We start from the raw sequence: 13,429 nt of genomic DNA, 5'->3' as shown, positions 1-13,429 counted from the left end.
ATATTAATTATAGTCCGTATATATTTCATGGGATATATGACAAACGGACACTACAATACCATACATCTTATATATACATATTATATACACGTAAATTAACTGTTCTCATTTTTAGAGATGTAAACACTACACCTCTAACACAAAGCGTATTATCTAACACAGTTTTATGTTTCTAACAATCAAACCCTTTTCACACGGGGAAGTTTACTACATGTTAATAATACACCTAACATTGGTTTACACAATTTCCTTTACTATAAGGACACCTACATGAATTTCTAAGAAAGGTCAACTCGTTGCGATAAGGTATTGTAGGAGTATATGGATGTATTTGTCAACAAACCTTATTGAAAGATTGTATGTAGATGGTTTTCAAAATTAGAAAGGCAGTTTTGACAAATTTTAATTGGAAATTCGTCATAAGGAAATTTAAATTTACGATATTCAAGATTACTTTATTATTGACTGCTAACATGTCAATAACAATTAAATATTTCAAAATGTTGTAATCAATCAGTTACAAAACCGAAAACATTACATTTTTGTAAAAGCATACCATCTTTGTGGGAGACAAAAATATAATCAGCAGGAAGTTCGTTTTTATACCCTCGCCCTACTATGGTACAGGGTTTATATTTTTGTGCATATGTTTGTAACACACACAAGAAAACGAGATACAGAAAACGAACGACGCATGAATTTTGAATTAGGAAAATATTGTCGTACGTTAAGTTTTATTAAAGTTGGATCAGGTTTAGATATAGCTTCCGTATATGTTTTCGACCGATTTTATATAAATGATGGACGTAATTCACAAGATTTGTTCTATTGAGACAAAATTTTGCATCGAAGGAATATGCACATGCCTTTCTACAACCTATGATAAATTTAATATCATTCGGGCAGAAATTTATGGAAATCGGTTTATAGTAAACTTGCTACACGCTTTTCATTATGCCGCACTATTAAAAATTTAATCTCAATCAAACACCCGTTCGAAATATATACGGAATATATGTCTTAATTTGATACATTGTGCTAAATTTTGTGTTCATCGGACAAACATTAGGAGTTTGGGAGCTTTATCTGAACCGATTTTCTCGAAACTTAACACACACCATTCTATACTTAATTCCGTGCGCTATTACAGATTTCTTGTAAATCGAAAGAAATATAGGGGCTTTGGTAAACCATTTACATAAAACCGCACGAATATATATATGTGGGAGCTATATCTAAATTTTCAATGCCGAATTTCGGGCAAATCGAAAGATATATAGAGGTTTTGGTACACCATTTACATTAAATTGGGGGAAAATATATAGGGGAACTATCTTTAAATTTGAACCGTTTTTTTTTTTTTTGAAACTTAACATACGTCATTCTTGATTTAATTCAGTTCGTGCAAATCAAAAAAAATATAGGGACTTTGGTGCACCATTTACATTAAACCGGACTAAAATATATAGAGGAACTATATCTAAATTTGAGCCGATTTTCACGAAACTTTACGCATCATTCTAGACCCGATTCAGTACACTATGCCATATTTCGTGCAAATCGAAGGATGTATATGGACTTTGGTACACCATTTACATTAAACCGAACGAAGATATATAATATAATATATCAAAATCTGAACCGATTTTCAAGAAACTTAACACACTTCATTTTAGATTAAATTCAGCAAGCTATGCCAAATTTCGTGAAAATCGAAAGATATGTAGGAACTTTTGTGCACCATTTACTTTAAATCGAACGAAACTAAATCTGAACCGATTTTCAGGAAACTGAATATACATCATTCTAGGCTTAATTTAGTACGCCAAATTTCGTGCAAATCAAAGGATATATAGGGACTTTGGACATACGGCAGACATACCGACATGCACAAATCAAGTCAGAAAGTGATTCTATGCATATTCTCAAAAGGAATCATGGGGCGAGTCTCACCTCGAAAGTATTTGCAAAATTTCGTATAAGTTGTAAAGACATAAAGTTGTGTAATTTATTGCATGCAATCGAACAAAATTATATATGTAGCCTATATTTTAGTTATTTCCGAGTGTTTAGTCCAATTCATTAAACTATAAACAATTTATTGTCATTTGGAAAATCTTTGGGTTTTCAGTAAATCATTTAGATGCTATTCAAAACGATTTTTACCAATATCAATAGTATTCGCACATCGGCCTTTTAAATGATCCGCGTCAAACGGACAAACGGACGGATGGAATGCATAAATTGACGGAAAACATGATTCTATGTATATCCTCAAATGTAACTATATGTCCAAATTGGTATCTTCTACATGTTACATACATATACCTGAGTCATAATAACCTGTGCTACAGTTTGATATTCGGTATACACTTTTTTGCCAACAATTCTCAATTGTTTACCTGTGAAATGCGTCGCAGGTGATGATTAACTGTTTGTCACTTTAACATTTTTAATTGCCAAAACAAACCAGACAATCAGTCATGTTCTATTTAAGGAATGTGTGACGCTTGTTATTTTCGGCTATAACATCTTATTATGAGTGCTATGTGGGACCATTTATTCAATGTTGCTGCTCCCATTACGTTTTCGTAAAAACGAACCACACATATTCTCTGTTAATTTAAATTTGCAGTTGTTTGACATAGACGGGAGCGTATTTTCCCAATACCAATGCAAGTAAATTGAGCACTTCTGCTTTATTGCCTTTAAAAATAGTCATCCTATTCACAACACAGACACAGTAGTTGTCGCGTCATAAATATGACGTCACTCGGCTGTTGTCCACAACAGACATCACTCATCGTCATTGTCCTGCAAAACTCTTTATTATTATTGTTGCAGTTGCTAAAGAATGGACACGACGGCATGTTCGTATTTTCCACAATATATTTTTATTCTTACAAACAAATATTTTTTTTAATTTCCGTTCATATCAACAGTTGATAAAGTTCTTGGTTTTATGGTCTTGCAAATCTGCTTCGTCTTCTTGATTTTTGACATTTTTTTATGATTTTTTACTACAAAAGAAAAAAGGGGGAAAGGATTTTGTTGCTGTTAAATTAAAATAGATAAATGTATATGTACATATGACACGTTTTGTTTTATAGCAACAAAAGGAAACACTTGTCTTCCCATGTTATAAGTAGAAATATAAACAATTTACCACAACATTTCGTGATGAAGATGACGATAAGGGGCTGCCAGAGATTTATGGAATTGTTGTCTTTTGTTAATTAAGTCATTGAAATAACGCATGTTTCTTGGTACCTAACCACAAGGCTATTAATATACAGAGGTAAATGTCACGGTGGTACTGAGATTTCCTTGAAATCATATCTTGTCACCCACCATTGAGCATCTAAATTAAGGATACGGAGAGGATGTTTATACCACGATTCCACGCTGTGGTACCGGTAATTATAACTTTATGTATATGTTTAGTATATACATAGTATCATTTTCTGAATCGATCGATGGATGTCTGTTTATGTATTATTGCACTGTGAAACTAGAAAATTTTTTAGGGTGTGAACGATCTTGGACGACCAGAAACTAGAAGGTCAAATTCGATTTTTGATTTCTGGTGCTATGATATTCGAGCTCACATGTCAAATCGGATGAAGAATATTTATACCCTTCACCACACTGTGGTACAGGGTATTATGTCTTTGTGCATATGTTTGTAACAGGCAAAAATAATCGAGATCGACCCATGGTTCCTTTTGAGAATATGCACAGAATCACTTTCTGAGTCGATTTATGCATGTCCGTCCGTCTGTCGGTCCGTCTGTCCATGTTAAATTGTAAACAAAGTACAGGTCGCATTTATGATCCGAATTGGATTAAAATTGGCACAGCTCATTTGTTTGGCTCAAGGACGAACCCTATTGAAATTGGGAAAAATCGGTTCAGATTTAGATATAGCTCCCATATGTATTTTCGTTCGATTTAAGGTTAATGGGGTACCAAAGTCCCTATATATCTTACGATTTGCACGAAATTTGGCATAGCGTACTGAATTAAGTCTAGAATGATGTGTGCAAAGTTTAGTGAAAATCGGTTCAGATTTAGATATAGCTCCCATATATATCTTCTTCCGATTTAAGGTAAATGGTGCACCAAAGTCCCTATATATCTTTCGATTTCCACGAAATTTGGCATAGACTACTGAATTAAGTATAGAATGTTGTGTGCAAAGTTTCGTGAAAATCGGTTCAGATTTAGATATAGCTCCCATATATATTTTCATCCAATTTAAGGTAATTGGTGCATCAAAGACCCTATATATCTTTCGATTTGCACGAATTTTGATATAGGGTACTGAATTAAGTTTAGAATGATGTTGCTAGGCCGATTGACACAACGTACTGAAGTAATATATATTAGTCTCTGGTAAGTTTCCCTTAAATAGGTTCAGATATAGATATATAACAAACACGCTACTTCTGTTAGGATACACATGTAGAATATACCGAAAGTGGTGAAGGGTATCATATAGTCGACCAGTCCGACTTTACTACTTTCCTTACTGATTTTATTAAACATTTCCCACTTCTGTTACAAGTCCTTGTGCGTCTTTTTCGTTCTTATTTTTTGGATTGTAATCGAAATACCAAAAGTCATGATTTTTAACTTCCAAATATTCTACAAAATGTTGCTCATATGATTTCAAATAGAATTAAATTTAAATAAATTTCGAATAAATTGTACATTTTAAATAGCTGTCGGATTCGTCCGAAATATTTGCTGATTAGTTTAACCAGATTTTCAAATAATCGACCAGATTCAGTTCTGTAAAAGCTAACATCATGCAAATCACATAGAAATCTGCTTCAAATCGGACCAGACTTACATTTATAATTAATCAATGGCATACATTTTTGATAGTTTTCCGAATGGTATTTATGTGGTTTGACTGAAGTCGATTGATATTTCATGTCAATGGTCCACATGCTACGTCTGTCCCGAGGGTATTTCGGGTTCTTAGAGGATAAGTGGCCTGTCGTTATGCCGTATTATGAAGTGTATAGTAATTATCAGTATCATTTGTAACTCATCGAAATATTCATTTCCTACCCTATAAATTAATCAGTGTAAATTTCTAAGACGATCTATGGATGTCCGTCCGTTTAAAGGAATTGACATAGGGTGTTGAAATTTTGACACCAAATTTGTGCTATTTTAGAGATTTTGAACACCTTTTTAAACGGATTAAGTGGAATTTAATATTCTATATTATCATTGGGTACCAAATCTCCCTATGAAAACCCAGTAGGAAAGTAGTAAAGTCGAACGCAGCCGACTATATGATACCCTTCACCACTTTGAGTATATTCAGCAGATGTATCCTTCGCATTGAAGGACCATTAACATGAAATTGGATGAACTAAAACATGTGATCTTTATCTAACTGTAAACCGACTTAGATCAATTCATAAACACGTCATTTGTTTACAATGAGTCAAAATAACATAAATCGATTTAAAGCAAATCGGACATCCCTTAATTATTTGGAGCCGAATTAACATGATATATGGGCTATGTCTGCATTTCTACAAAACGCAATTACGTCATTCTCTGCTCAATTTTGTGCTCTGACAAACATGAGGAGCTTTGTGCTTAAAATCGGACGAAAATAAATAAGGAAACTATACCAAATACTAAATTCAGAACGTTTTGTGCACATTGGTTATATTTTGGGCTCATGGTGGACCATTTGCTTAAAATATCACGAAAATATATATGGGAGCTATAACCAAATCTGAACCGATTTCAACGAAACTTGACATACGTAAGGTTATATTAACTACAGGACGTTGTTCAAAATGTTGTGCATATCGGCCATATTTTGGGTCTTTGCTTTATTATTGACTTTATATTGGACGGAAATATATATAGAGCTATATCTAAATATAGCTATACTTCAGTACATTGTGCAAAATTTTGTGTTAATCGTCTTTACTTTTGGTCTTGGAATGAAACTATATATCTAAACCTAAACCGATTTCAACAAAACTTGAAACAGGTTAGCCTCTACCTACTTCAGTACGTTGTGCAAAATGTGTGACAATCGAATCGGCCTATCTTTGGGTCTTTGGTGCACCATTAACTGAAAAGCGGATGGAATTATATATCGGAGGTATATCTAAATTTGAACCGGTTTGACCGAAATTCTCCGCACAGTAGGCTATACTAACTTCGGTAGGTTTTGCAAAATTGTATGCCCATAGGCCATATTTTGGGTTTTTGATGCACCATTTACTGAAAACCGGATAAACCTTGGGAGCTTTTTCTAAATCAGAACCGTTTTCAACACATACGTGAATGAAAATGTTGTGTTAATCGTCTTTACCTTTTTGCACCCTTTTATTAAAACCGATTAAAACATATATGGGAGCTATATATAGACCTGAACCGATTTGAGCGAAACTTTCCACAAATTCTGCAAAATGTTGTGCCAATCGGCCATATTTTGGGTATTTGGTGCACCATTAACAGATAATGGGTCGAAAATATATATGGGAGCTGTATATAAATCCGAACCGATTTCAGTGAAACTTTCCACACAGTATATTATACTAACTTCAGTACATTATGCAAAATTTTGTGTCAATCGGCCATATTTGGGGCTTGGGGGAACCATTTACTGAAATCGGACGAGGATATATATGGGAGCTGTATCTAAATCTGAACCGAATTATCCTAATTTCAATAGGGTTCGTCCTTGGGCCAAATAAGTGAGCTGTGCCAAATTTCATCCAATTCGGGTCATAAATGCGATCTGTACTTTGTTTACAATTTAAAATGGACAGACGGACGGACATGCATAAATCGACTCAGAAAGTGATTTTATGCATATTCTCAAAAGGAACTATGGGTCTATCTCTTTTCCTTTTGCCTGTTACAGATGATTACAGATTGATTACAGTTTATAAAGTTTTTATTTATTTTTGTAACCAAATATTTTTTTTATTTTCTTTTTTCCATTTTTTAGTTTTATTGCGTGCTCTAAATGCCGATATCGCTGCAAATGGTCATGAACTTGGTACCCAACCCATGGAACCGGATTATGCGGATACCGTTTATAATGAACTTGAATTTGCTAGCAAATATGATATGATGCAAAAATTACAGCAGGACATACAGGAGGAACAAGATATTGTTAGTAAATCGGCAATACTAATGAAACTTTTGGAAGTAAGCATACTTCTGCAATTAATTTCAATTGATTCTTAAACATTTAATAACATTTGTGCATTTTATTTTTATTATCCAGGATCCAACAATTGAAACCCTACCAATTGTCTATGTGGAAGAGGATGGATCTCTGGACGATAACAATGACAACAGTCTCGATTATCAAACAAATACAAATGGAATGACGAAACGGTCTCGTTACTACAGACGCTATCCTTGGAAACGCCATAATAGAAATCGCAGGTATTTTAAATGGCAATAGATTATAATTAGAATAAAAATATTTTTGACTAGTAAGTGTTGGATGTTTGTAGGTATATTTAGAGAAACAAATAGAATATAGGTTTTAATACATGTATTCACATGCGTTAGGATTTTGGTAGACAGTTACCCATATATAAAATGAAGATTTTTATGACTTCTATAAAATACTCATATTCTACTAATTTTGTTATAGTCTTGTATAACGTAGAAACCTTCTAGATTAGTTTATCGATATATTGAAGTAGAGTTGTGTGATTTCTTATGAGTTTTCCCCAAGGATTCCGTTTGCAGTCGGATATATGTTTCGTCTGATATTAAGTGTGGTAGTACCTGTCATTATGTGTATACCCTTCTCCATTTGACCATTAATGTCTGATTGTTGTTTGTATGTCATTTCAGAGTTTTGAGTCCGAAATTATTAACACCTATGTATGTGTGCGTTGTATGAAAAATATGATAAAATTTTCGAAATTATTGGAAATTTAAGCAGTCCTTCAAAAGGTGCCAATACCAAGATCTATTGACTAGAAGCAAAGACAAGATCATAATTTTATATATTTTTCCTACACCTCATTGTTGAACAGGGCACTATGTGTTTGAGCATACTTTTTTATACTCTCAGTCTTATGGGTAATGAGGTATATACACTTTGCTCCAACAAAAATGAATTTAATCGAAATATTGTTTTTTTTGCTTTTTTTGGCCCACGTTTCTTTGGACCGAATTCGTTTCAGAAAATTTGAAGCTGATTTACAAATGGTGCGCACGATAACCGATTTCATCCAAACTTCAAAATTAAATAAATTTTAACAAGTACAAAAACGTTAAGTTCGGCCGGGCCGAACATTGGATATCCTCCAACATACGTGGACTGATACTAATAACACAAAACTTGCAATTTAGATTACATTGTATACGAATTAGCGAATATTTGGGGTTATAGCTATATGAGGGCTATGCCTAATTAATGGCCGAAATATATAAATTTCAAACCCAATATTTATTCCCTTTACCACACTGTGGTACAGGGTATTATGTCTTCCTTTTGAGAATATGCATAGAATCACTTTCTGAGTCGATTTGTACATGTTCGTCTGTCTGTCCATGTTAAATTGTAAACAAAGTGCAGGTCGCACTTATTATCCGAATAAGATGAAATTTGGCACAGATCATTTATTTGGCCCCGGGCCGAACTCTATTGAAATTGGGAAAAATCGGTTTAGATTTAGATATAACTCCCATATATATTTTCGTCCCATTTTTAGCAAATGGTGCACCAAAGAGAAAAGTTTATGCGGATTGGCCCGAAATTTTGCAGAACGCACAGAAGTTAGGATAGACTAACGTGTGGCAAGTTTTATTGAAATCGGTTCAAATTTAGATATAGCTCCCATATATATGTTCGCCCGAGTTTTCGCGAGAAAAGTTTAAGCGGATTGGCACGAAATTTTGCACAACGCACTGAAGTTAGGATAAACTAATGTGTGCCAAGTTTTATTGAAATCGGTTCAGATTTAGATACAGCTCCCATATATATGTTCGTCCGATTTTTCGCAAATGGTGCACCAAAGAGTCAATTTAGGCCGATTGGCATGAAATTTTGCACAACGTAGTTTGGATAGAAGTTAGGATAGATAAACGTGTGCCAAGTTTTATTGAAATCGGTTCAGATTTAGATACAGCTCCCATATATATGTTCCACCTATTTTTCGCAAAATGGTGCACCAAAGATTTAAAGTGTGTTCGATTGGCACATCATTACGCGCAACGTATCGAAGTGGGTCTGGGTTAACCGTTATGTGGGGGCAACCGAAAAAGTAGACCGATATTAATAATTTTTAGTGGAGGCATTCGGTAAATGGACCGATAAACTCATCTTCGGACCTGCAGACAAGAAGCAACTTTATGCAAAATTTTGGCGATCTATCTCAATTCATTTAGACGCTAGAATGATTACAACAGAAAGTCGGACCTGCATAAGTTGCATAGAATTTTACGCTGATCAAGAATATATATACTTTATACAAATATACCCGGTTATTGATCGTTTGGTTAAGTCGGTTCACATATAGACACAGATCACATATTTAACTTAGTCGAATTTCATGTCAATGGTCCTTCAAAAATTAAAGGTCTGTAAGGATGTATTTCTTGAATATAGCCAAAGTGGTAAAGGATATCATATAGTCGGCCCTGTCCGACTTTACTACTTTCCTTACTGGTTTTGTTTTGTGTCTCAATTCTTTTCTTCAAGAGGTATAATTATATGGGGGTGATGCCTAAATGCTGGCCGATATATTTTATTATCGTCAGATTCAAGTTTTTTTGTCACGATTTCCTTAGAAAGCGGAATTATTACAACCGATGGCTAAATCGTCTTAGAATTCCATAATTTGTAGGGTAAAACTGACTCTTTCGAGGGGGGCTACCCGAAAAAATGGTCCTATATTTATAATTTTTGGTGGAGACATTTGGTACCCAATAAGAACCCATTGTACCAAGTTTCAGCGAATTCGGTTGAAAAACGCGCTTAAAACTCCCCAAAATACCGAAAATTTGGGGTACCGTTATATCGGAGCTATGCCTAAACGTGGACCGATATATCCCATCTTGACCTGCCTGCAGACAAAAGACAAACCTTTGGAAAATTTCAAACCTCCCTATCTCAATTCCTTTAGAAGATAGTGTGATTACAACAGACGGACAGACAGGCAGAGGCACATGGCTAGATCGTCTTAAAATTTTACCCTGATCAAAAATATATACTTTATAGGGTCGGAAATGAATATTTCGATGAGTTTCAGACGGAATGACAAAAAGGGGGAATATTAGTCCCTTCCTCCTCCGAAGTGCGAACGGTGTATCCGCTTGCATAACCTAATAATTTAACATAGCCTGTATAATGTCCTTCTTGAATTATGATTGGGAATATCTTCAGTATGGTCTTGATCAATGTTCTCCACTCTTCAAGTCGTTAATTTTTGAACAATGTTTTCCTTTTACTTTGAAGGGATATTTCTTCCTCCCATTTTAAGCTGCTGCTTTGGTCCTTTATTTCTTCAATTGTCTTTTAAGTTATTTCCGCTTGGACTGCTATTGCATATATCAAATTTTAAGTGAGTTTTCTAAAATAAATATTTACTAAAATTTTCTTTTCATTTGTTCACAAATAGTCATATATTAATATTATCTTTGACTACATGGGCCAGGGTACATAATTTGCGACGCATCGGGTAGTTCTGCCCAGCTACTTCCACTCTGCTGGAACTTTCATTTATTATTATTTTAACTAAGTGTTTTATTTTCTAATTTCAATGGCTTTATTTTATTTTCCCTTCCAGCACTTATGAACCCGAGTTACGTTACGCTTGTACACCCACCAAGGAGGATGTCTTCAAACTATTGGTAAATCTGCATGAAAATCGTAATGGCAAAAATGGTAAAACTATCAATTTCTGTAATCGCAAACGTCCGGCCAAGGCAATTTTCACTAATATCAGATTTCTGGGTTAAATCTATAAACATCAGATTTAACCTGGTGTAGAGACTATAAAAAACGATGGTTAAACAACCAAAAATCAATTATAATAGCCAAATACATGTAGACAGAACAAGGTAAAAAAGTGAATTGTAAAAAAAATACCAATATGAATAAAGAGGCATAATATAAAACACTTGCATACTAATAAACTATCAGAATTAGAACACATATAATATGCAAACCTGAAAATAAATTATTAGATAGAAAGATGAAGTCCTATAAGCAGCTACAATTATTAAATTTAATTGACTTATCTTTGTAATGGACATTTGAAGTTGAACGATGCTTAATATTTTTTTATTTTAATATTTTCCTGATATATTCTAAATATTTTCAATGTGATTGAGTAAAGAGTTGTACAATATCGTTCTGAACTGGTTCCATGTTCAATGATCAATTGAACAAAAACACATCACTTAATTCCTTCAATGAACGGGACGATCTAGATGAGCAAACGGAACTAACTTAACGATAGAATCGCACCAAAGGTACCATTGGTACTACCTTTTGCGTATTAGTTACATTAAACAGTTCGTCTCGGAACGACACAAATCTATATTTCTGATTCATTTCAAAGAATTTGCATCAAGTGATCCATTAATTACATTAAAATTTTGTAAATAAAAATATATAATGAACAAAGAAATTTACTAAAACCAAATAATAAATAAACATCCATATTGTTATAACATTGAAAAAAAATTAAAATGAAGTCAATAAATATTAAAAAAAATATTCCACCCAAAAAGAAAAACAATATCTTCCTAATAATAATCCTACACATAAAATTCCTCAAAACGTTTGTCATCTTAATGTTCGCATATATACACTGAAAAATATATATTACAATAAATAGTAAAAATGACATCTGTTTATTTAAATATCACCAAATTATTTATTAAATATAAAGCAAGTAATATGACTGTACTTAAATTCCTGTTGTATGCACTTAAATCATATCAATATCAATTAAATAATTCAAATTATAGTTTATAATTGTTGTGAAAGTAATAATTGTTGCAAACAATAGAATATATATTTTGATCGCTCTTAGTATAAAAAATATTGGCCCCTGAAATAAGAAACGTTTATATCTAAAAATATATGTAGTTGCATTTGTATTTAAGCAAATTGAATTGATTTTTTGTTTATTCAAAATATATTTGTATATAAACGTATTTATTCCATATACATACATTTTATTTCTAATTGTAATGATGTTTCCAATTAAAAACTATTATTATAAAAAATTTACATACATACATATATTCAAAAATTATACAAACAAACAAAATAAATATATATAGATATACACGCATATTCATATATATGTAAATCATTCAATGTATGAAAATTAATTATTAATAAACAATTGAAAATATATATTTAATTTAATTGCTCATTTATGCGTTTAAGTAAGTTTTAGGTTTACTTATAAAAATTCAGTATACAATATACAACAACAAAATAAATAAAAGAGATTTCGATCTCGAATCAAATGAAATATATGTTTTATTTTAGCTAATGCTTAGAGCCACAGATTAGGTAAATGAGGTTTTAATCAGTGTTCGAAAACAAGTGGTGCAAAGGTGTTCCCCATCAAGTGTGTAAAGTATTTTTTCCGGAACACTAACCAGTAAGGAAAGTAGTCAAATCGGACTTGGCCGACAAAAAAATTGTGTAATTGTTTTGTTGTTGTTTTTTGTAATTAAAGACAAGTCCTTATTTTTTATGGCGTGATAACTTCTCAATGGAACATCGGAATCCGAAAATTCCAACGGTGTTAGAAAGTGTACATGTCTGGCTCTCGTATGGACTAGGATTATTGACTTCGCTCTAAAATTAACAAAATGGCGGACCTTTGAAAAAATATTTTTGCAAAATCGTCGATTTTTTACCAAAAACAAAGTTAAAAAACCAGTGAGGAAAGTAGTAAAGTCGGACGGGGCCGACTATAAGATACCCTTCACCACTTTGGGTATATTCAACAGATGGAATCCTAACAGACGTCGCATTTTTGAATCTAAACCGATTTCATCGAAACTTGTCACATGTTAGGTTACACCTATTTCCGTATGTTTTGTGCATTCGACTAAATTTTGAGTTCTTCATTTACTTATAAATCCAAATTTCGTGCAAATCGGAGGTAATATAGGGGGCTTTGCTGCACCATTTACATGAAATCGGACGATAATACATATGGGAGCTATGGGAGCTATGGGAGCGATTTTTGCGAAATTTTTACACACAACTTTCTAGACTTTATTCAGAAGGCTATGCCAAATTTCGTGCAAATCGAAGCATATTTAGGGACTTTGGTGCACCATTTACCTAAAAGCGGGCGAAACTATATATGGGAGCTATATCTAAATCTGAACCGATTTTTACAAAATTTAACACACATCTTTGTAGACATAGTTCAGT

At 33.1% G+C, this 13,429-nt stretch overlaps 1 protein-coding gene across 1 annotated transcript; it reads left to right on the top strand.

Annotated features, from left to right (window-relative positions):
* Nucleotides 1-6,997: 6,997 nt before the first annotated feature.
* On the top strand, nt 6,998-10,977 carry LOC133327630 (uncharacterized; the record flags this gene model as incomplete). The annotated part of the gene is made up of 3 exons (XM_061536153.1): nt 6,998-7,200; nt 7,280-7,443; nt 10,806-10,977. Coding segments are annotated over 3 exons (539 nt in total), but the record flags the coding sequence as incomplete, so codon positions are not given.
* Between the last annotated feature and the right edge of the window lie 2,452 nt (nt 10,978-13,429).

This window comes from Musca vetustissima, unplaced genomic scaffold (genome assembly GCF_032173495.1).
Source record: "Musca vetustissima isolate MV318-11 ecotype Yass unplaced genomic scaffold, APGP_CSIRO_Mvet_v1 utg66843, whole genome shotgun sequence".
Lineage (NCBI taxonomy): Eukaryota > Metazoa > Arthropoda > Insecta > Diptera > Muscidae > Musca > Musca vetustissima.
Note: the sequence above shows the minus strand (reverse complement) of the source record. Positions and strands in the feature narration are given on the sequence as shown.